The sequence below is a fragment of the Salvelinus alpinus genome, chromosome 10 (genome assembly GCF_045679555.1).
Source record: "Salvelinus alpinus chromosome 10, SLU_Salpinus.1, whole genome shotgun sequence".
NCBI classification, from domain to species: Eukaryota; Metazoa; Chordata; class Actinopteri; order Salmoniformes; family Salmonidae; genus Salvelinus; species Salvelinus alpinus.
Genome location: NC_092095.1, coordinates 17689749 through 17715541, shown reverse-complemented (window position 1 = coordinate 17715541; position 25793 = coordinate 17689749). Strand labels below are relative to the sequence as shown.

At 45.7% G+C, this 25793-nt stretch overlaps 2 protein-coding genes across 2 annotated transcripts in view; one reads left to right on the top strand and one right to left on the bottom strand.

Annotated features, from left to right (window-relative positions):
- Positions 1-3878, bottom strand: part of LOC139531589 (uncharacterized) — a 4748-nt gene extending 870 nt beyond the window's left edge. The window contains exons 1-3 of the mRNA XM_071328178.1: positions 2496-3878; positions 435-707; positions 128-272 (exon numbers count right to left, since the gene is read on the bottom strand). Of these exons, the coding sequence (XP_071184279.1) occupies positions 128-272; positions 435-707; positions 2496-2544 (467 nt within the window). The 5' untranslated portion in view covers positions 2545-3878. The remainder of the gene's footprint in view (positions 1-127; positions 273-434; positions 708-2495) is intronic.
- A 17221-nt stretch (positions 3879-21099) lies between these two features.
- On the top strand, positions 21100-22053 carry LOC139531590 (gamma-aminobutyric acid receptor subunit rho-2-like). Its single transcript, XM_071328179.1, has 3 exons — positions 21100-21416; positions 21512-21572; positions 21737-22053. Exons 1-2 carry the CDS (start codon positions 21202-21204, stop codon positions 21564-21566), a joined length of 270 nt encoding a protein of 89 aa, XP_071184280.1. The 5' UTR covers positions 21100-21201; the 3' UTR covers positions 21567-21572; positions 21737-22053.
- The last annotated feature ends 3740 nt before the right edge of the window (positions 22054-25793 follow it).

Sequence of the window (25793 nt, the reverse complement as noted above, 5' to 3'; positions counted from 1 at the left end):
TGTTTCTCTGGCAGTAGAGAGTTCACAGCTGTAGGTCCCCTGGTGGATCATGGTTAACTTGTGGAGCTGAAGGCTGCCAGAGTCAGACAAACTCTGAACCTGCTCCTTCCACTGGTCATCAACATACATCTGAGGTGTGCCCTTGGTGTAGGTGGAGGTGAGGATGGTGACTATCTGGTTGAATCTCCAGGTGAGGTCAAAGGTCAGGAGGTCAGACTGAGAGACACTGCAGGGGATGGACACCTCACTGCTTGGAGAACCCTGGACCGGATCTGAAATTATGTCATGAGAAACAGCCTTTTTAGCTTGATCTTTGTGTATTTTATCTCACAATGATGTCTTGTTTTTGTACATTTTGCAGCCAGAAAAATGTTTTGATGAATCTATTCATTGATTTATGAATTGGCTGATTAATAGGTTGATCAATTGATTACCTTGCTGTTTCAGGGTTGCTGTCCTTTCTATTGTCCCAGAGGTCACGGTACAGATGTTGGTTCGGTCTCTGCTAAACTGTTTTGTGCTGGTTATGTCATAGAGGCCCTGGTCATCCACCTTGATGCTGGTGGAGTTCTGGATGGTTCCAGGGTCAAATGAAAGGTCAGAGGGGGGGTCAGTGGACCAGGTGAGTTTAGGCCCTGGGTAGATATCTGTAGAACTGCAGGTGATGATGTCATCTGTTAACTGTATGTCCACCAAGCGGACTTGAGCTGCAACAAAGTAGACATTACACGTGGAGCAGCCATGAAGTGATCATCATAGACAGACAGACAGACATTCCGTACCTTCCACTGCTATGTTAACGAAGGACTCCTTGTTGCCTTTAATAGTGCTGGTGTAACACTTGTATCTGCCCTGGTCCTGGAGTGTGATCCCTCTCAGCAGTAGTGAAGCGTAGTGAACCGCCCTTGCTGTCTCTCCCCTCTCTCCACTGGGATTCTCTGCCTCTAACCCTATTACAGGGGCTGAGTCACTGGCTTACTGGTGCTCTTTCATGCCGTCCCTAGGAGGGGTGCGTCACTTGAGTGGGTTGAGTCACTGACGTGGGTTGGGTTGGCGCCCCCCCTTGGGTTGTGCCGTGGCGGAGATCTTTGTGGGCTATACTCGGCCTTGTCTCAGGATGGTAAGTTGGTGGTTGAAGATATCCCTCTAGTGGTGCGGGGGCTGTGCTTTGGCAATGTGGGTGGGGTTATATCCTTCCTGTTTGGCCCTGTCCGGGGGTATCATCGGATGGGGCCACAGTGTCTCCCGACCCCTCCTGTCTCAGCCTCCAGTATTTGTGCTGCAGTAGTTTATGTGTCGGGGGGCTAGGGTCAGTTTGTTATATCTGGAGTACTTTTCCTGTCTTATCCGGTGTCCTGTGTGAATTTAAGTATGCTCTCTCTAATTCTCTCTTTCTCTCTTTCTTTCTCTCTCTCTCTTGGAGGACCTGAGCCCTAGGACCATGCCTCAGGACTACCTGGCATGATGACTCCTTGCTGTCCCCAGTCCACCTGGCCGTGCTGCTGCTCCAGTTTCAACTGTTCTGCCTGCGGCTATGGAACCCTGACCTGTCCACCGGACGTGCTACCTGTCCCAGACCTGCTGTTTTCAACTCTCTAGAGACAGCAGGAGCGGTAGAGATACTCTTAATGATCGGCTATGAAAAGCCAACTGATTTACTCCTGAGGTGCTGACTTGCTGCACCCTCGACAACTACTGTGATTATTATTTGACCGTGCTGGTCATTTATGAACATTTTAACATCTTGGCCATGTTCTGTTATAATCTCCACCCGGCACAGCCAGAAGAGGACTGGCCACCCCTCATAGCCTGGTTCCTCTCTAGGTTTCTTCCTAGGTTTTGGCCTTTCTAGGGAGTTTTTCCTAGCCACCGTGCTTCTACACCTGCATTGCTTGCTGTTTGGGGTTTTAGGCTGGTTTTCTGTACAGCACTTTGAGATATCAGCTGATGTAAGAAGGGCTATATAAATACATTTGATTTGATGATTTGAATCACATGATCATTCATCTGTATTACACTTTGCCTTAGGGTGGAAGTGGCCAACAGGAATAGTCTGCTCTTGAATTAAGTAATTCATGTTTCAGAGAAGCTTGTTTTACAGTTAAACTCATGTGAGGTGATTCCAGTGAGTTTATATCAGTAAAATCCTGTCAGTCCTGTGTGATAACAACTTCCCTCCTCCCAGCTGATGCTAGCTCAGCACTTACTGTCAAACAGACCCAGGACTACAGATGTGGGATCTACCTTGAGCCTGTTTGCTACAGCAGGAAAATAATCCTGCAGCAACAGGAAATGTGAATTATTATGTGGATAATAGTTAAGCCTTTTTTGAAACTTGAATATACTAAAGCTTTGCATTTAATTCTGTGCAAGAAAATGCACAGCAACAAAAGAGTGATCAAATTAAGATCCTACATCTATTGGAGTTATTTTGGAATATAATTTTTGGAGACAGACAGAAGAACTAAGACAGACTGATGATGGTTGTTACTCACCTCCCCCATCTGTGGATGTGGCAGTCCACAGCAGAATCACCACCAACATCACTTAATGTCATGGAAACCAGACCCCGGGGCCATCTCCATGGAGAAAGGACCACAGGTTTATTGTTGTGGAAACAAACTCCTCTCCCTCTTAATGGATTGTAAAGAATACAGTACCTGTGCTTGTCATTCCAGTTTTTTTTTACTATTGAACAAATAATTGTAGGGCAAAGTGTATTGCATTGTGAAACATTTACAGATTAGATAGGGACTTTCTGCTCTAGACAAACACTTATGAAGTTGTGACTGAGCTTGGTTTGCAAGACAAAGCAGCGACTGTGCTGAAGCAAAATGTAATGGATAGACTGCAAGGCCAGCAGAAATGACTGAAAAAACTCAGTGTATCTGTCTGACTATGTAATATTTTACTGGTTGGCCGATTAGAGCTTTAACTTCTTATGGCTGGGGGCAGTATTGAGTAGCTTGGATGAATAAGGTGCCCAGAGTAAACTGCCTGCTACTCAGGCTCAGAAGCTAAGATATGCATAGTAATTAGTGATTTGGATAGAAAACAATATGAAGTTTCTAAAACTGTTTGAATGATGTCTGTGAGTATAACAGAACTCATATGGCAGGCAAAAAACAGAGAAAAAATCCAACCAGGAAGTGGGAAATCTGAGGTTTGTCGTTTTTCAAGTCATTGCCTATCGAATATACAGTGTCTATGGTGTCATATTGCACTTCCTAAGGCTTCCACTAGCTGTCAACAGTCTTTAGAACCTTGTTTGATGCTTCTCCTGTGAAGGAGGGGGGAATGAGAGGTGTTTGAGTCAGGGGTCTGGCAGAGTGCCAGGAGCTCAGTCTCGCGCGCTCCCGTGAGAGTTAGCTGCGTTCCATTGCATTTCTACAGACAAAGGAATTTTCCGGTTGAAACATTATTGAAGATTTATGATAAAAACATCCTAAAGATTGATTCTATACTTCGTTTGACATGTTTCTACGAACTGTAATATGACTTTTCATCTGAAATTTCGCCTGGACCTGCCCGCACCTCCTGAGTTTGGATTTGTGTACTAAACGCGCGAACAAAAAGGAGGTATTTGGACATAAATGATGGACTTTATCGAACAAAACAAACATTTATTGTGGAACTGGGATTCCTGGGAGTGCATTCTGATAAAGATCATCAAAGGTAGGTGAATATTTATAATGCTATTTCTGACTTCTGTTGACTCCACAACATGGCGGGTACCTGTATGGCTTGTTTTTGTGTCTGAGCGCCGTACTCAGATTATTGCATGGTGTGCTTTTTCCGTAAAGTTTTTTTTAAATCTGACACAGCGGTTGCATTAAGGAGAAGTTTATCTAAAGATCCTTGTATAACACTTGTATCTTTTATCAACATTTATTATGAGTATTTCTGTAAATTGATGTGGCTCTCTGTAAAACCACTGGATGTTTTGGAGTCAAAACATTACTGAACATAATGCGCCAATGTAAACTAAGATTTTTGGATATAAATATAAACTTTATCGAACAAAACATACATGTATTGTGTAACATGAAGTCCTATGAGTGTCATCTGATGAAGATCATTAAAGGTTAGTGATTCATTTTATCTCCATTTCTGCTTTTTGTGACTCCTCTCTTTGGCTGGAAAAATGGCTGTGTTTTTCTGTGACTAGGTACTGACCTAACATAATCAGATGGTGTGCTTTCGTCGTAAAGCCTTTTTGAAATCGGACACTGTGGTGGGATTAACAACAAGTTTATCTTTAAAATGGTGTAAAATACATGTATGTTTGAGGAATTGTAATTATGAGATTTCTGTTGTTTGAATTTGGTGCCCTGCACTTTCATTGGCTGTTGTTAACGGGATCTCAGCTGTAAGAAGTTTTAAAGTCTGTATGAATGACATGACAATGAATTGGCCTCCCCTCCACATACTCTCCACGTATATTCACCATGGATACGGTTGCCAACTATTTCCTGGATATAATTAATGTTCTTCAACATTCATTACTTAGATTTATTTTTGTCAAACTTTTTTTTTTAATATCCTGGAGTAGTTTTGACATACTGCTCACCACAGGTAGGTAAAAACAGACCATCTCTAAAAAGGCCAATATCAGCAAACTCCAGGTGAAGGAAGTCCCTTGCAGTTATGTGTCCTAAATATTACAGTTCACTGCTGTAACTGTGGATCACTTTCAGGCCAGCTGATGGTGAGTAACGTCAGTCCTGCCAGGTCTCATCCCAAGGCCTCAGGTAGACCTACTCATTGTACTGCTGCTCCATCCACCAGCTGTGTAGGTCATGCAGTCTCTGGCATGGCCGCGGGAACATGTTTGGGGGTGAGGATGTTGACATTTGTCGACAGGGTCTCTCCTGTGGTAAGGGGACTGCTCTCAGACAAGCCTCTCTCATTGGCAGTGGTTTCTGGGATAAGAGACAATATGGGAGGGAGAGATTACTCACCAAACAGAAGTACACACATCATACACTAGTTAACATGCCGTCAAGGCTAAGTCTAGCAGTACGGATGTTTACTTTTCGGTTGGAACCAAAATTATTTTCTAATCGTTTGGCTCCGAACAGAACCATTATTTTTGTTCTTGTTCCGTTCCACTGTTCCGACCAGAAAAATACAGTTCTGAACCGGTTCAAACCCTAAAACACTAACGGTTTATATAGTTTCTTTGTTGTCACGTTTACTCCTGCTCCTCCCCTAACCCCCGGTCCTGGGATTCATCATTACGCACACCTGGCATCCATCATTACGCGCATCTGCAGATCATTATGATTCACACCTGGACTCCATTACCTTCCTCATTACCTCCCCTTTATCTGTCCCTCCCTTACATTAATTCCTCAGGTGGTATTGTTCCTGTGTTTATATATATGCTATATCGCCACTGTCTTGTTTCATGTTTAAATGTTTCACCTGCTTCTCGACTCACAGCGTCATTGTTACAGAATACTGACTCACAAAACTATGGAAGCAGCAGGATAATTAAATGTCTCTGACGGTCGACGAACAAGCTTATCTTCTACGTCAACACCCTGACCAGCTGGCACAACTGGGGACAGCTATGGAAGAGGTTATTCGCAGTTTGCTACGTCTAGAACAACCCCCGGAGGCGTTGGCTTCAACTAGCGGAGGATACTTTTTAACCAGTCGAGCCAGCACAACAACCCATTCAGCAACCCGCTCAGGTTAGCGAGCGGGACCGGCTGCTGACCTGGGCCCACACAGCTATCGTCGCTTCACATCCAGGTATTTCACACTATCCAATCCATCTCTGGGAAATACTGGTGGCCCTCCTTAGAGCAGGACGTCACTCGCTATGTCAACTCCTGCTCCGTATGTGCTCAAACCAAGTTCCTCCGGAACGCTCCAGCAGGGAAGCTCCTGCCGCTTCCCATGCCCGAGCAACCCTGGTCACATCTATCCATTGACTTTAACCAATCTCTCCTCTGACGGTCTCATCACCATTTTGGTGGTGGTCAAACAATTTTCTAAGTCCTGTCGTTTTAATCCCTCTTCCTGGTCTCCCCACTGCTCTCCAGGTCACTGAGGCACTCTTTCAGCAGGTCTTCCGGCATTATGGCCTTCCCGGAGGACATCGTCTCCGACCGTTGCCCCCAATTCACATCATGAGTATGGAAGGCCTTTATGGAGAAGCTCGGGGTCATGGTCAGCCTCAATTCCAGGTACCGGCCTCAGTCCAACGAGCAGGCGGAAAGGATGAACCAGGAGCTGGGGAGGTTCCTGAGGAGTCACTGTCAGGACCGGCAGTGTGAGTGGGCACGATTCCTTCCATGGGCAGAGTATGCCCAGAACTAGCTACGTCACTCCTCCACTGGGTTGACCCCCTTCTAGTGTGTTCTGGATTTTCAGCCGGCCCTGGCTCCGTGGACCCCGGGCCACACCGACGCTCCTGCGGTTGATGAGTGGTTTGACGCCATCCACTGTCAAAAGGAACAGGCAGACCGCCACTGCAATGAGACCCCTGTGTTCCACCCTGGGATCACGTCTGGCTTTCTACCAGGAACCTCCCACTCTGCCTGCCCTGCAAGAAACTGAGCCCCCAGTTTGTGGGGCCATTCAAGGTTCTCCGGGGGGTCAACGAGGTTACGTATAGGTTACAGCTTCCCAGTCACTATTATATCTCACCCTCTTTTCATGCTTCCCTTCTCAGGCCGGTGGTTCCTGTTCCACTAGATGATGCTGTTCACACCTGGACTCCATTACCTCACCTTTATCTGTCGCTCCCTTACGTTCATTCCTCCGTCGATATTGTTCATGCTATGTCGTCACTTACACTGTCTCGTTTCATGTTTATTAAAACAAACGTTTCACCTGCTTCTCGACTCACAGCGTCATCGTTACGTTTATGTTCCTTTTTAAACTTCAATCTGTTTGTTTTACATTTAGCTGAACATGAAATTACTTCAAAAATCAGTGTAAAAGAGTAGGTTGCTAACACACAGCTTGCACACACACTGGCAAAGATACTCAGCTGGCAGGCAGACATTGGAATACGTTTGAGTGACCAAGGGAGGGCTTTGTACAGTATATGCACTTTGTTGCTTTTTTGGGGGCGGGGACTGAAAAAAATGCACGGAATGTAAAATAACTTTATTAACCGGTTCCCATGCTTTTAAATAAGTTGTCTTCCGGAACAGTACAGATCACTTGTTACCGGTTCTGATTCTGTTCCTCTAAAAATTGCGTTATTTTTCGGTTTTCAGTTCAGTTCTGTTATCCAACCACTGGTGTAAATGCCTCCTCTAGCTCTACAGGTACATTGGATTCTGTTACACAGGCTTCTAGATATAACAATACTCCTGAATCCTGATTTAAGTATTCACTCTATTCTGACCACCATACTCCTGCCTAGTGTTCTTCATGATCCTCTTATACCTTCTTGTGGTCTGTCCTGGATACTACAGTTAGTTGATGGTCTGTCCTGGATACTAGAGTTAGTTGAAGGTGTGTCCTGGATACTACAGTTAGTTGAGGGTCTGTCCTGGATACTACAGTTAGTTGAAGATATGTCCTGGATACTACAGTTAGTTGAAGATCTGTCCTGGATACTACAGTTAGTTGAGGGTCTGTCCTGGATACTACAGTTAGTTGAGGGTCTGTCCTGGATACTACAGTTAGTTGAAGATCTGTCCTGGATACTACAGTTAGTTGAGGGTCTGTCCTGGATACTACAGTTGAGGGTCTGTCCTGGATACTACAGTTGAGGGTCTGTCCTGGATACTACAGTTAGTTGATGGTCTGTCCTGGATACTACAGTTAGTTGATGGCCTGTCCTGGATACTACAGTTAGTTGAGGGTCTGTCCTGGATACTACAGTTAGTTGAGGGTCTGTCCTGGATACTACAGTTAGTTGAGGGTCTGTCCTGGATACTACAGTTAGTTGATGGTCTGTCCTGGATACTACAGTTCGTTGAGGGTCTGTCCTGGATACTACAGTTAGTTGATGGTCTGTCCTGGATACTACACATACACTCCACAGTAAAGCTGGACTGTGACTTACCTTTCACTGGCTTCATCTCACTGGATTCCTCTGGTCTCTTTCTGGGCTTGGACTGGTTACCTGGTGACAGGGACATCAGGTACAGATAGGGTAAATGTAGAAGTATTTAAACCGTCATTTACCTGCAAGCTCATTCAGCCTTAGTTCTCTCTCTCAGTATTACTACACATGTGTGATTATAGACAGATAATGTTAGGTTTATGTTATTATGTTACTATAGTTAACCTTTCCCACTGCCCATACTCCTTACCTCTGACTTTAAGATATCCCAGAATTCCTGTGAGGGCGAGAGCCAGCACTGCTATCACTACGGCAAAGATCCACCACCGAGACTCCTCTTGACTTCGCATACGCTCACCTACACACAGGTAAAATATACACAGGTAATATACACACGCACTGATCTGTTTCACCTCTCTTTGTGCTTGTTTCCACCTCCCTCCAGGTGTCGCCCATCTTCCTCATTAACCCCAGTGTATTTATACCTGTGTTCTCTGTTTGTCTGTTGCCAGTTCATCTTGTCAAGTCTTACCAGAATGTTTTCCTATCTCCCTGCTTTCTCAAGATCTGTTCCCTAGTTTCCCGGTTCTGACCATTCTGCCTGACCTGACCCTGAGCCTGCCTGCCGTTCTGTACCTTATTGACTCTGCCCTGGATTACGGACCTCTGCCTGCCTTTGACCTGTCTTTTGCCTACCCCTTGTTTGGGTCAATAAACGTCTGTGACTCTAGCTGTCTGCATCTGGGTCTTATCCTGAGTTCTGATACACACAGGTAATATACACACAGGTAACAGACACACAGGTAACAGACACACAGGTAACAGACACACAGGTAGCAGAAAAAACAGTAAACCCCTAACAATAGATATGGTGGTCATGGCTCACATCAACACCATTATCCCAGAAACCCTAGACCCACTCCAATTTGCATACCGCACCAACAGATCCACAGATGATGCAAACTCTATTGCACTTCACACTGCCCTTTCCCACCTGAACATAAGGAACACCTATGTGAGAACGTTATTAATTGACTACAGCTCAGCGTTCAACACCATAGTACCCTCAAAGCTCATCACTAAGCTAAGGACCCTGGGACTAAACACCTCCTTCTGCAACTAGATACTGGACTTCCTGACGGGCTGCCCCCAGGTGGTAAGGGTAGGTAACAACACATTCACCACGCTGATCCTCAACACGGGGGCCCCTCAGGGGTGCATGCTTAGTCCCCTCCTATACTCCCTGTTCACTCATGACTGCACGGCCAGGCACAACTCCAACACCATCACTAAGATCTCTGACAAAACAGTGGTAGGCCTGATCAGCGACAATGATGAGACAGCCTATAGGGAGGAGGTCAGAGACTTGACCGTGTGGTGCAAGGACAACAACTTCTCCCTCAACGTGATCAAGACAAAGATGATGATTGTGGACTACAGGAAAAGGAAGACCGAGCATGCCCCCCTTCTCATCGACGGGGCTGTAGTGGAGCAGGTTGAGAGCTTCAAGTTCCTTGGCATCCAAATCACCAACAAACTAACATGGTCCAAGCTCACCAAGACAGTCATGAAGAGGGCACAGCAAAACCTATTCCCCCTCAGGAGACGAAAAGATTTGACATGGGTCCTCAGATCCTCAAAAGGTTTTAAAGCTGCACCATCGAGAGCATCCTGACGGGTTGCATCGCCGCCTGGTATGGCAACTGCTTGGCTTCCGACCGCAAGGCACTACAGAGGGTAGTGCGTGTGGCCCAGTACATCACCAGGGCCAAGCTTCCTGCCATCCAGGACCTCTATACCAGGCGGTGCCAGAGGAAGGCCCAAAAATTGTCAAAGACTCCAGCCACCCTAGTCATAGACTGTTCTCTCTGCTACCGCACGGCAAGCAGTACCGGAGTGCCAAGTTTAGGTCCAAGAGGCTCCTAAACAGCCTCTACCCCCAAGCCATAAGACTCCTGAACAGCTAATCAAATGCTACCCAGACTATTTGCATTTCCCCCCCCCCAGGAACGCTGCTGTCGCTACTCTGTTATTATCTATGCATAGTCACTTTAATAACTCTACCTACATTTACATTTTACATTTTACATACTTTTTTTTTTTTTACATACTGAGACAAGGATATCCCTACCGGCCAAACCCTCCCTACCGGCCAAACCCTCAGCCAATTGTGCGTCGCCCCACGGATCTCCCGGTTGCGGCCGGCTGCGACAGAGCCTGGGCGCGAACCCAGCCCAGCCTGGGCGCGAACCCAGAGACTCTGGTGGCGCAGCTAGCACTGCGATGCAGTGCCCTAGACCACTGCGCCACCCGGGAGATACCTACCGGGAGACCCGGGAGATACCTACATATACATATTACCTCAATTACCTCGACACCTCTTATCTCTTACTTTTTTCCCCCTTAACTGCATTGTTGGTTAAGGGCTTGTAAGTAAACATTTCCCTGTAAGGTCTACACCTGTTGTATTCGGCGCATGTGACAAATAGAATTTGATTCGAATTTTGATTTGATTTAGTGTGTAGGTGTGAGTGTTCTCTCACCAGTGACAGCTGAGATGTTGACCCCGGTGTGTTCTGTGTGTGTATTCTGGGGGGAAGAGTAAACACAGGTATAGGTCCCTGTGTGTTCCAGACTGACTGGGTTGACCAATTGCAGTGATCCGTCACCGAGCGGAACCCTGAGGACGTCCAATCTTGCACAGGCCTCCCAGGGCGCTGAGGCAGAACTGAGCTGTGATTGGCTGTCGTAGGTGAGGATGAGGGCCTCTTCGTTGTGATTTGTAAAACTCCAGGAGAGGGAGGATTTAGGCTGGTAGGGTGGGGCGTGGCAAGGAATGGTCAGATCCCTCCCTTCTACTCCATTGATCTCTGAGACAGAGAGAGAGACAGAGAGAGAGAGAGAGAGAGAGAGAGAGATTACAAAAAGTTTTTAAAGTTTTACAAAACAGTGTATGTGAGTGTGTAATACCTCTTTCTCTGAGTGAAGCGGTCCAGGTCTGTGATCCATAGGAGGAGTTGACAGTACAGATGTAGGTGAGCTCTGATTGGCTGTTCAGCCTCCTCAGCCGGCTCTCCACCGCATACAGCCCCTGTCGGTCAGCCAGTTTACGCGTTATTGGTCGAAGTGGCTGGGCGGTGGGCGGGTCAGTTGCCCAGGCAACGTGAGGGGCGGGGTAGACGTGTCGAGTGGTACACTTCACCTCTTCATAGCCACTTAGTCTGGACAACTCCAGAGACAGGGCCTGGATGGGCGCTACACAAACATATATATCAGTCAGTGTGTGTGTATATATATACAGTATACATACATACATACATACATACATACATACATACATACATACATACATACATACATACATACATACATACATACATACATACATACATACATACATACATACATACATACATACATACATACATACATACATACACCAACTGATCATACATTGATAGAACATTGACAGTCACTGTGGTTGTGTCTATCACTGTGGTTGTGTCTACCATACGATTGACAGCTTGGCTCACCCTCCACCCTGACGATGACATGGGCTTCGTGCACGCCTGCAGAGGTACGCACGTGACACTTGTATCTGCCGCGGTCCCTGGGACCACACCCCCTCAGGTGCAGCGATGCGTTGCCACGGGAGACCAGATGTGTGAAGAGGGAGGTGCGGCCAGCGTACTGCTCATGCTCACTCCACTCCCCTCCTCGCTGGAAGGAGTGGACAGGCACTTCCTGTTTGAGCCAGCGGATGACCTCATCACTGTCTGGCTGGAAGCTGCAGGGCAGGACACAGTCTTCCAAGAACACACACGTCACGTGAGCATCTGTAAAGAGATCACACACACCTGTCAATACACCTCAGGGCCTATTGGCAATCAGAGGAATTCAGTCAAGTCAACCTGCATTACATTCATATAAACACCATGTGGTGGAGTGAAACCATAGTGGTTCACTGTACAAACAACAGATAGACTCCTCTTTCTTTCTTTGTGTGTGTGTGTGTGTGTGTGTGTGTGTGTGTGTGTGTGTGTGTGTGTGTGTGTGTGTGTGTGTGTGTGTGTGTGTGTGTGTGTGTGTGTGTGTGTGTGTGTGTGTCAGTGTGTGTGTGTGTGTGTGTGCTCTTCATCTTACCTGAACACATCTCCAACCAACTAAAACAAACATGGTACACTCCGATGATCATTCTTGGCTTTTATTATCTGCTGCCAATCATGAAGTCATGTACTCCTATCAGACACACACACCTCCCTATGTGCTATGTGTCACAATTCTTACTCAGCTCTGAGTCATCTCACCTGCCTGCTTACCACAACCTTTAACCTTTAACCGTTATTGATCATTGAACACATGGTTAGTCAACTTTCTTCCTGGAGAACAGTAGGTACTTCAGCTTTTTGAGTTTACCTTTAATGCTTTAGAACTGGGAGGCCAAGTAGGTGAAATTTAACCAATCGCTGATTGATTAATTATCTCAGTTAGTGAGGTAATTAGTAAAGTCAGGTGTGGTGGAGCAGTTCCATCTGGGAACCAGGTTACAAGATCTCACACGGTCTGATACGGTCTGACTTCAGTATTCAAAGTTTGTCCAGGGAAAGTGGGGGGGTGAACATCATGTTTTGACGGTTAAGTTTAGGCATTCATTCCGATTGGTTAAGCTAAGGTTTAAGGTTTGGGATAGGGTAAAAATAAAATAAATATAAAATGTGTGCCAAGCACTGGGATTGAACCTGTGATCTTCAGAGCTGGAGCTCATGATTGGGTAGAGTAGCACTGGGATTGAACCTGTGATCTTCAGAGCTGGAGCTCATGATTGGGTAGAGTAGCACTGGGATTGAACCTATGATCTTCAGAGCTGGAGCTCATGATTGGGTAGAGTAGCACTGGGATTGAACCTGTGATCTTCAGAGCTGGAGCTCATGATTGGGTAGAGTAGCACTGGGATTGAACCTATGATCTTCAGAGCTGGAGCTCATGATTGGGTAGAGTAGCACTGGGATTGAACCTGTGATCTTGGAAGCCGGAGCACGCAGCTTACGCCCATCCGCCATCTCGATCCATAATGCCCAGCAAGCAGCGGATCTACTTGATCATAATAGTGCCCACTGTTGCCCCTAGTGGCCAGTCCTGAAGGCATCTCCTGACGTCCTGGGGACCTGGAATACTGCACTGGTCTGGTGTGACCTGGCTGCTCCAGGATCAGGGTTCTAACCACCTGCTCTAACCAACCAGTTACCAAATCACCTAAACTCACCATGTCAATCAGGGCCAATCAGAGGCAGTCTCACCTGGGGTTGTAGTCTGAGTTGAGGTGCTGATCCACAGAAGGAGACAGGTCCAGGTGTATGTCACTGCCATGTCAATCTCTCTCACACACGTGTACACACGTACACATACTCACAAAAACACACATCCAGAGACAGTGACACACACGTCCGTCCAATCTTCACTTCTGTGGTCACCGTCTCTTCCTCAAGGTTTATCTTCCTCCACGAGCCTCTCTCTCTCGTTCTCCTGTGTGTCTCTCTTCTCTTTGTAGTGTAGAAACACACACACATTCAGAGCTAATGAGAGACATGCGGTGTGGTAGCAATAACGTGACAGGACATGTTCAGGCGGCTGTGGCTAATAGAGTTTGATCTCCTAATTGAGGGGTGGGGGGGTGGGGGGGGGTACTAAGAGAGACATCTGGTTGAGGTTTCCTTTCTCTCCCCTCCCTCCACGTCTTCCTGTGTGTTTCCCCTATCTTTCCTTATCATATATTAGCTCTCTCTTTCTTAATCATACCTTATCTCTCTCTTTCCTTATCATATCATATCTTATCTCTCTCTTTCCTTATCATATCTTATCTCGCTCTTTCTTTATGTGATAGTTCAAGATGTAGAGTAGAGCATGACAGAGCAGAAGAGAAGAGAAGAAGGGAAGAGAAGGGAAGAGAAGAGAAGAGAGGAGATGAGAGTAGGTCACATCTGCTACATATTCTACAGTCTATTCACTGTAATGTAAGAGTTCCAAATCATCTTTATTCAATCACATCAAAACACACACACACAACCACACATAGTTACACGCACACACAAACACACTCACGCACCTACAAACGCACAACACACACACACAAACACACACACACACACACACACACACACACACACACACACACACACACACACACACACACACACACACACACACACACACACACACACACACACACACACACACACACACACACACACACACACACACACACACACACACACACACACACACACACACACACACACCATACATGAGATAGATCACAGGGCAGAGAAAACACAGGACAGAGGGCAGAGCAGCACATGGAAACAGTTAGAGTGAGGTTACATCAAACACAGAATAATCACACACTCATGGAGTCATTATCATCTGGTGCAGTATTTGTCTTCTCTGCTCCTCCTCTCGCACACCATTGCACACTTTTGTTCTAGCTCCCCACACGGGCACATTCAACTAATCACAGGCTTGATGATTTGTTGATTAGCTGAATCAGGTGTGGTAGTGAAGGGCTACAACAAAAAGGTATATCCTTGGTGATACCAGAATTTAAAAAACACACAAACACTGACCTAGTGTAGCGCAATAACGTCCCAGAGCTAACAGAAATAACTCTGTTTCCCTGTTCATAAAAGCAGATACTCTTGACATGGCCATACTGACTTGATACCTAACAGCAGTCAACTGTAGCTTACTTTATAAGGTGCTGATCAGTTATTGATCCTGGTGGGTGGAAAACACCCCTGGTGTTGGCTCTAGTTAGGATTGTAAGGGTTAGTTTAAGGAATGGACTATATGACTGAATCCCCATACAAGTTTTCATACAAAATCTATTAATAGTATTTGGTATTTGGTATTTTATTAGGATCCCCATTTGCTGTCGCAAAAGCAGCAGCTACTATTCCTGGGGTCCACACAGAACATGAAACATGACATAATACAGAACATTAATAGACAAGAACAGCTCAAAGACAGAACTACATCAATAAAAATCAAATAAGTATAGAGATATTACAAGTCTATGAAGTGTGTGTGTTCAGTGCCGTGTGGTGTATGGCTCTCTAGTGATGAAGATAAAGTTATCTTCTAGAAAACGGAGAGAATAAGAGAATGAAAAGCAGACTTACGTGAGTTCCACGTCAAGCAGAGCGAGACAAAATGAGGGAGGGAGATGTGAGAGAGAAGGAGAGAGAGAGCTTCTCCCTACTTCTTTTGAAAGTGAGGAGTTTGACTGGACTAACAGGTTACTTAGAGAATACTTGCACGTACACGTGCGAGAACACACACCAGCCCCCCCTCTTTCCTCTCTTACACACTCACACCACATACACACACACACATTTCCCAATGTACTGAAGGAGAGTCAGGGGTGTAATTACACACACACCCCTCTGGATGGGCGGAGTTAGAGGGGCGAAAAACACAAACCCATTAGAGAGAAGTCTAGTACTGATTTGGTCACACAGTGGATATACAGTGGCTACACAGTTCCTTCAGAATGTATTCATACCCCTTGACTTATTCCGCATTTTGTTGTGATACAGCCTGAATTACATCACTCATCTACACACAATAACCCATAATGACAAATTGAAAACATGTTTTTAGAAATGTTAGCAAATTTATTGAAAATTAAATACAGAAATATCTCATTTACATATTGTAAGTATTCACACCACCGAGTCAATACTTTGTAGATACACCTTTGGCGGCGATTACAGCTTTGAGTCGTCTTGGGTATGTCTGTATCAGCTTTGAGTCGTCTTGGGTATGTCTGTATCAGCTTTGAGTCGTCTTGGGTATGTCTGTATCAGCTTTGAGTCGTCTTGGGTATGTCTGTATCAGCTTTGAGTCGTCTTGGGTATGTCTGTATCAGCTTTGAGTCGTCTTGGGTATGTCTGTATCAGCTTTGAGTCGTCTTGGGTATGTCTGTATCAGCTTTGAGTCGTCTTGGGTATGTCTGTATCAGCTTTGAGTCGTCTTGGGTATGTCTGTATCAGCTTTGAGTTGTCTTGGGTATGTCTGTATCAGCTTTGAGTCGTCTTGGGTAAGTCTGCATCAGCTTTGAGTCGTCATGAGTATGTCTGCATCAGCTTTGAGTCGTCTTGGGTATGTCTGTATCAACTTTGCACATCTGGATTTGGGGATTTTCTCCCGTTCTTCCTTCCAGATTTTCTCAAACTTTGTTAATGGGTTAGATGGGGAGCGGCGGTGAACAGCAATCTTCACATTTTCCCACAGATTTTTAATAGGATTGAAGTCTGGGCTTTGGCTGGGCCACTCAAGGACTTTAACATTCTTGTTCTGAAGCCATTCCAGCGTTGCTTTGGCTGTATGCTTGGGGTCATTGCCCTGTTGGAACGTAAGTCTTCACCCCAGTCTAAGGTAGTTTGCACTCTGAAGCAGGTTCTCATTAAGGATTTGCCTGCATTTGACTCCATTCATTGTTCCCTCTATCCTTACCAGTCTCCCAATCTCTGCTGCTGAAAAGCATCCCCATAGCATGATGCTGCCACCAACATGCTTCACGATAGGAATGTGTTAGACGGGTGATGAGTTTTGCCTAATTTTCTCCAGACATAGCACTTTGCATTCAGGCCAAAGAGTTACATTTCTGTCTCATCAGACCACAGAATCTTTTGCCTTATGCTCTCAGTCTTTCACGTGCCTTTTTGCAAAGTCCAGGCATGGTGTCATCTGCCTTTTTCTCAGGAGTGGCTTCCGTCTGGCCACTCTCCAATAAAGATCGGTGAAGTGCTGTGGAGACTGTTGTCCTTCTGGCAGGTTCTCAGCCAAGGAACTCTGCAGTTCTGTCAGAGTGGTCATTGGGTTCTTGGTCAACTCCCTGAACAAGGTCCTTCGGTTGCTCAGTTTGATCGGACGGATAGCTCTCGGCAGAATCTGCGTAGTTCCATATTTTTTTCAATTTACCAATGATGGAGACCACTGTGCTCTTGGAAACTTTCAAGACTCTAGAAATTGTTTCATACCATTCCCCAGATATATGCCTCATCACAATTATATCTGGGAGATCTACGGAGGGTTCCTTTGACTTCATGGTACAGTTTCTGCTCGGACATGCACTGTCAACTGTGGGACCTTACAGTGTATAGACACGCTTGTTTCTTTCTAAATCATGTCCAAACAATTGAATTGGCCACAGGTGGAATTCAATCAAGTTGAAGAAACATCTCAAGGATGATCAATGGAAACAGGATGCACCTGAGCTCAATTTCGAGTCTCATAGCAAAGGGTCTGAATACACATGTAAAGAAGGAATTTCTGTTTTTTATTTAATATATTTGCAAAAATTTCAAAAAACCTTTTTCACTTGTCAATATGGGGTGTTGTGTACCTTTCTGAGGATTTTTATTTTATTTAATCCATTTTAGAATAAGGCTGTAACGTAACAAAATGCTGTCTGAATACTTTCCCGAAGGCACTGTATATACACATATAAACTCAGCAAAAAAAGAAACGTCCTCTCACTGTCAACTGCATTTATTTTCAGCAAACTCATTCGAAAGGGTCTGAAAACTTACGTAAATACATTTTTTTTATTTTTTTTATAAAAAAATATATTTGCAAAGATTTCTAAAACCTGTTTTCTCTTTGTCATTATGGAGTATTGTGTGATGAGGAAAAACAAATATTGAATACATTTTAGAATAAGGCTGTAACGTAACAAAATGTGGAACAAGTCAAGGTGTCTGAATCCTTTCCCGAATGCACTGTACAATGGGCATTCATGCATGTACACACATAACCCCCATACCCCCTGTAACCCTATACATTCTGTCATTCTTACCTCCTGACCTGCGTTTCAACTGACTTCTGGCTATATCAGTCTTCATTAAGTTAAGGAATGCGGAAAGGAATCTGGAGTGATTCTAGGGAGTAGCTGATTACCCAAATCAGGCAGTGTGTGTATGTGGGAAGGCTGTTGCAGAAACCGCAGGCAGTGTTTCTCCAATCACACCCTACAATTACAGGCTTATTAAAGAGACACATCACTCAACTATCGCAGGGTGTGTGTGTGTGTTTATAATGTGTGTTGTCTTTCCAGGCCTATAGACCATAAGCTGAAGAGGCAGGACAGCACCAAGTCTCTACTCATCAAGACTGAGCGGCTGCTGAGGATTGAGGAACACGACTTCGCTACGAGAACTGGCTTTGGAGGTCAGAAGCACACATGTGCCACATACACAGGAAACACCTCCATCTCTGTTGGCAGGTTGACATTTATTGGGATGAGTCTTGTCCTGGAGGCAGAACTGAACGCTTCCGCTAGGTAGGCTAGCTGCAATGTCAAAATGGGCTATATTGTAAAAATGTATGAAAACCAAACTGTGCTTTTTGGTCTTAATTTAAGATTTGGGCTTTGCAGAGCTGCCTCCAGAACAAGATTCATGATGAAAAACGCTAACCTGCTCTCTGTCCCCCAATGAAACTAATCCAGTCTCTCGCTTTGTGTGTGTGTGTGTGTGTGTGTGTGTGTGTGTGTGTGTGTGTGTGTGTGTGTGTGTGTGTGTGTGTGTGTGTGTGTGTGTGTGTGTGTGTGTGTGTGTGTGTGTGTGTGTGTGTGTGTGTGTGTGTGTGTGTGTGTGTGTGTGGGGGGTTTAAGAAAATTGTAGAGTGTAGAGCAGTGGTCACCAACCCTGATCCTGACACAGTGTAGAGCAGTGGTCACCAACCCTGATCCTGACACAGAGTAGAGCAGTGGTCACCAACCCTGATCCTGACACAGAGTAGAGCAGTGGTCACCAACCCTGATCCTGACACAGAGTAGAGCAGTGGTCACCAACCCTGATCCTGAAACAGAGTAGGACAGTGGTCACCAACCCTGATCCATAAACAGAGTAGGACAGTGGTCACCAACCCTGATCCATAAACAGAGTAGAGAAGTGGTCACCAACCCTGATCCTGAAACAGAGTAGGACAGTGGTCACCAACCCTGATCCTGACACAGAGTAGAGCAGTGGTCACCAACCCTGATCCATATACAGAGTAGAGCAGTGGTCACCAACCCTGATCCTGAAACAGAGTAGGACAGTGGTCACCAACCCTGATCCTGACACAGAGTAGGACAGTGGTCACCAACCCTGATCCATATACAGAGTAGAGCAGTGGTCACCAACCCTGATCCTGAAACAGAGTAGGACAGTGGTCACCAACCCTGATCCTGACACAGAGTAGGACAGTGGTCACCAACCCTGATCCATATACAGAGTAGAGAAGTGGTCACCAACCCTGATCCTGAAACAGAGTAGGACAGTGGTCACCAACCCTGATCCTGAAACAGAGTAGGACAGTGGTCACCAACCCTGATCCATAAACAGAGTAGAGAAGTGGTCACCAACCCTGATCCTGAAATAGAGTAGGACAGTGGTCACCAACCCTGATCCTGTCGGAACTAGAAGCACAAGCATTTCGCTACACTCGCATTAACATCTGCTAACCATGTGTATGTGACAAATAAAATTTGATTTGATTTGATTAGAACTCATCTTCCACGCTGATCCTCAACACTGGGGCCCCTCACGAGTGCGTGCTTAGTCCCCTCCTGTCCTCCCTGTTCACCCACGACTGCGTGGCCAAGCACGACTCCAACACCATCATTAAGTTTGCTGATGACACAACAGCGGTAGGCCTGATCACCAACAACGATGAGAGCCTGTAGGGAGGAGGTCAGAGACCTGACAGCGTGGTGCCAGGACAACAGCATCTCCCTCAACGTGAGCAAGACTAAGGAGCTGATCGTGGACTATAGAAAAAGGAGGGCTGAACAGGCCCCCATTAACATCAACGGGGCTGAAGTGGAGCGGGTCGAGAGTTTCAAGTTCCTTGGTGTCAACATCACCAACAAACTATCATGGTTCAAACACACCAAGACAGTTGTGAAGGGGGCACAACACCTTTTCCCCATCAGGAGACTGAAAAGATTTGGCATGGGTCCCCACATCCTCAAAAAGTTCTACAGCTGCACCATAGAGAGCATCCTGACCAGTTGCATCACCGCCTGGTATGGCAACTGCTCGGCATCTGACAGTAAGGTGCTACAGAGGGTAGTGCGTACGGCCCGGTACATCACTGGGGTCAAGCTTCCTGCCATCCAGGACCTATATACTAGGCGGTATCAGAAAATTGTCAAAGACTCCAGTCACCCTAGTCATAGACTGTTCTCTCTGCTACAGCATGGCAAGCGGTACCGGAGCACCAAGTACAGGAACAAAAGGCTCCTTAACAGCTTCTACCCCCAAGCCATAAGACTGCTGAACAATTAATCAAATGGCCACCCAGACTATTTACATTGACCCCCCCCCCCCTTTGTTTTTACACTGCTGCTACTCGCTGTTTATTATTAATGCATAGTCACTTTACAAATGACCTCAACTAACCTCTACCCCCGCACATTGACTCAGTACCGGTACCCCCTGTATATAGCCTCGTTATTGTTATGTAATTTTTTTGCGTTCCTTTTTATTAGATTTTTAAAAACTTTTGTTTAGTTATTAAATATTTGATTAACTATATATTTTTAACTGCATTGTTGGTTAAGGGCTTGTAAGTAAGTATTTCACGTTAAGGTCTACATGGTTCTTGTGACAAATACATTTTTATTTGATTCTCCTATGGGGACAGCTGAAGAACCCTTTTGGAACGCTTTTTTCTAAGTGTACACATTGCAGCTCTCCAGGACCAGGGTTGGAGACAACCAGAGAATAGCCCTGATTAATGACCTCAGTGTGATGTCATGTGTGTGGGTGTAGCAGGAAGCAGGAATTTGTGGGTGTTTGTGTTTGTTGCTCTGGTTTGGTGGTTTGGGTCGTGGTGAGGAGCTCCTCCGGTCCTGACGAGCTGTGTGTGTGTGTGTGTGTGTGTGTGTGTGTGTGTGTGTGTGTGTGTGTGTGTGTGTGTGTGTGTGTGTGTGTGTGTGTGTGTGTGTGTGTGTGTGTGTGTGTGTTCTCAGGTGCAGCCATCCCTGTGGGCATTGATGTCCAGGTGGAGAGTATCGACATCATCTCAGAGGTCAACATGGTAGGACCCTGTGTACCCTGGGTGTATAATCTATACACGTGTGTTTGAACAATCTTCTGTGTTCTGCCGAGGGCATCACCATGACCCTGTACCTGCGTCACTCCTGGAAGGATGAGCGGCTGGCTTTTCTGTCTCGTAGCAACGTTAGCAGGACGTTTGGCGGGTGTCTGGTGAAGAAGACGTGGGTTCCTGATGTGTTCTTTGCACACTCGAAGAGGTTCTTCATCCACGACACCACCATGGAGAACATCATGATCAGGGTCTATCCTGACGGAAGCATACTCTACAGCGTCAGGTAGAGCATCAGCGCGTGTGTGTGTGTATATTACTATGCTGTATGTAGGTATACTATATCTGATCTCTTTTTATATGATTATTATGTTGTTATAGGATCACAGGGACTGCTCTCTACTCCATAGACTTCAGAACTGTTCACTACAACTAGAGAGCTGTGAGTCACACACACACACACACAGACACACATCACGCGCGTGCACTAACACAGACATGCACACACATATTTACATAAATAAACATTCACCCACACTAAACATCTGATTGCTGATTGATTGGTTACACAAATACACACCGCACTTTCTCTCTCCCCCATTCTAGATGCGTATAATGACAATGATCTGATGTTGTTTTGGAAGAATGGCAACGAGTCTCTGAGGACAGATGAGATTGTTCTCAGTTGTTCGTCAAGAAGTTCCACCCTTCCAGCGGCCTCGCCTTCTACAGCAGCACGGGTCTGTCTGAGTATTTATATGTGTGTGTTTTGCGTTCTTTGTGTGTCTCGTCTCTTGTAACTATTAGGCTAACGTACGGCTTCTTTAAGAAAACCCTCAACTTTTCTCTCTCTCTCCCCCTCTCTCACCGCATTACCCTCTTTCTTTCTTTCTCTCCCCCCATTATCCTCTCACTCTCTTTCTCTCTCCATCACCTTTCCTTTCTGTCTCTCTCCAGGTTGGTGTAACAGCTTGTTAATAAACTTCATCCTGAGGAGACACTTCTTCTTCTTCATGCTGCAGACCTATTTCCCCAGCCTGCCGATGGTGCTGCTCCCTCTGAATCGACAGGTGGGCGGTGCCTGCACGCGTCTCCCTGGGTTAACACACACACACACACACACGCACAAACACACCTGGACACACAACCCTGAACACACCTGGCTAGAGCTAAACACACACACACACACCAATTCTCATGATTATACTTCTACATACTAAATACAGTACATAATAGTTTATACACACACACCTCTCCCTTTAGGAGCTCCCGAGTTGGCTCAGCGGTGTGCATCTCAGTGCTTGAGGCGTCACTACAGACAACCTAGTTCGATTCCAGGCTGTATCACAACCGGCTGTGATTGGGAGTCCCATAGGGCGGCGCACAGTTGGCCCAGAGTCGTCCGGGTTTGGCCAGTGTAGGCCGTCATTGTAAATAAGAAATTGTTCTTAACTGACTTGCCTCGTTAAATAAATAAATACAAAATTAGAGCTATCCAACCCTAACACGCCTGCTGTCCCCCACACAGACCTCTCTCTTTAGAGATCTCCAGACAAATCAAATCAAATCAAATGTAATTTGTCACATACACGTGTTTAGCAGATGCATCTCAGAGGTCTTGTGTTTCTAGCTCCAACAGTGCCGTAATATCTAACAAATAATATCTAACAATACACACAAATCTATAGTAAAGGAATGGAGCAATGTCAGAGCGACATAGACTAAGATACAGTAGAATAGGATAGAATACAGTATATTCATATGAGATGAGTAATGCAAAATATGTAAACATTATTAAAGTGACTAGTGTACCATTACCATTATTAATTATTAATTAATTATTCTAGAGACAATATCTCTCTCATCATCACTCAATACCTAGGTTTACCTCCACTGTATTCACATCCTACCATACCTTTGTCTGTACATTATTCCTTTAAACTATTTTATCGCCCCCAGAAACTTCCTTTTACTCTCTGCTCTAGTAGCTCTAGGCGACCAATTCTCATAGCTTTTAGCCGTACCCTTATCCTACTCCTCCTCTGTTCCTCTGGTGATGTAGAGGTGAATCCAGGCCCTGCAGTACCTGGCTCCACTCCTATTCCCCAGGCGCTCTCTTTTGATGACTTCTGTAACCGTAATAGCCTTGGCTTCATGCATGTTAACATTAGAAGCCTCCTCCCTAAGTTTGTTTTGTTCACTGCTTTAGCACACTCTACCAACCCGGATGTTTTAGCCGTGTCTGAATCCTGGCTTAGAAAGACCACCAAAAATTCAGACATTTTCATCCCCAATTACAAGATTTTCAGACAAGATAGAACGGCCAAAGGGGGCGGTGTTGCAATCTACTGCAAAGACTGCCTGCAGAGTTCTGTTATACTATCCAGGTCTGTTCCCAAACAATTTGAACTTCTACTTTTAAAAATCCACCTCTCTAAAAACAAGTCTCTCACCGTTGCCGCCTGCTATAGACCACCCTCTGCCCCCAGCTGTGCTCTGGACACTATATGTGAACTGATTGCCCCCCATCTATCTTCAGAGCTCGTGCTGCTAGGCGACCTAAATTTGAACATGCTCAACACCCCAGCCACCCTACAATCTAAGCTTGATGCCCTCAATCTCACACAAATTATCAATGAACCTACCAGGTACCACCCCAATTCCGTAAACACGGGTACCCTCATAGATATCATCCTAACAAACTTGCCCTCCAAATACACCTCTGCTGTTTTCAACCAAGATCTCAGCGATCACTGCCTCATTGCCTGCATCCGTAATGGGTCAGCGGTCAAACGACCTCCACTCATCACTGTCAAACGCTCCCTGAAACACTTCAGCGAGCAGGCCTTTCTAATCGACCTGGCCGGGGTATCCTGGAAGGATATTGATCTCATCCCGTCAGTAGAGGATGCCTGGTCATTTTTTAAAAATGCCTTCCTCACCATCTTGAATAAGCATGCCCCATTCAAGAAATTTAGAACCAGGAACAGATATAGCCCTTGGTTCTCTCCTGACCTGACTGCCCTTAACCAACAGAAAAACATCCTATGGCGTTCTGCATTAGCATCGAACAGCCCCCGTGATATGCAACTTTTCAGGGAAGCCAGAAACCAATATACACAGGCAGTTAGAACAGCCAAGGCTAGCTTTTTCAAGCAGAAATTTGCTTCCTGCAACACAAATACAAAAAAGTTCTGGGACACCGTAAAGTCCATGGAGAATAAGAACACCTCCTCCCAGCTTCCAACCGCTCTGAAGATAGGAAACACTGTCACCACCGACAAATCCACTATAATTGAGAATTTCAATAAGCATTTTTCTACGGCTGGCCATGCTTTCCACCTGGCTACCCCTACCCCGGACAACAGCACTGCCCTCCCCTCTGCTACTCGCCCAAGCCTTCCCCATTTCTCTTTCTCCCAAATACAGTCAGCTGATGTTCTAAATGAGCTGCAAAATCTGGACCCTTACAAATCAGCCGGGCTAGATAATCTGGACCCTTTCTTTCTAAAACTATCTGCTGAAATTGTTGCCACCCCTATTACTAGCCTCTTCAACCTCTCTTTCGTGTCGTCTGAGATCCCCAAAGATTGGAAAGCAGCTGCGGTTATCCCCCTCTTCAAAGGGGGGGACACCCTTGACCCTAACTGCTACAGACCTATATCTATCCTACCCTGCCTTTCTAAGGTCTTCGAAAGCCAAGTCAACAAACAGATTACCGACCATTTCGAATCCCACCACACCTTCTCCGCTATGCAATCTGGTTTCAGAGCTGGTCATGGGTGCACCTCAGCCACGCTCAAGGTCATAAACGATATCGTAACCGCCATCGATAGGAAACAATACTGTGCAGCCGTATTCATTGACCTGGCCAAGGCTTTTGACTCTGTCAATCACCACATCCTCATTGGCAGACTCGACAGCCTTGGTTTCTCTAATGATTGCCTCGCCTGGTTCACCAACTACTTCTCTGATCGAGTTCAGTGTGTCAAATCGGAGGGTCTGTTGTCCGGGCCTCTGGCAGTCTCTATGGGGGTGCCACAGGGTTCAATTCTTGGACCGACTCTCTTCTCTGTTTACATCAATGATGTCGCTCTTGCTGCTGGTGATTCTCTGATCCACCTCTACGCAGACGACACTATTCTGTATACTTCTGGCCCTTCTTTCGACACTGTGTTAACAACCCTCCAGGCGAGCTTCAATGCCATACAACTCTCCTTCCGTGGCCTCCAACTGCTCTTAAATACAAGTAAAACCAAATGCATGCTCTTCAACCGATCGCTGCCTGCTCCTGCCCGCCTGTCCAACATCACTACTTTGGACGGCTCTGACTTAGAATATGTGGACAACTACAAATACCTAGGTGTCTGGTTAGACTGTAAACTCTCCTTCCAGACTCACATCAAACATCTCCAATCCAAAGTCAAATCTAGAATTGGCTTCCTATTCCGCAACAAAGCATCCTTTACTCATGCTGCCAAACATACCCTTGTAAAACTGACCATCCTACCAATCCTCGACTTCGGTGATGTCATTTACAAAATAGCCTCCAAAACCCTACTCAATAAATTGGATGCAGTCTATCACAGTGCCATCCGTTTTGTCACCAAAGCCCCATATACTACCCACCACTGCGACCTGTACACACTCGTTGGCTGGCCCT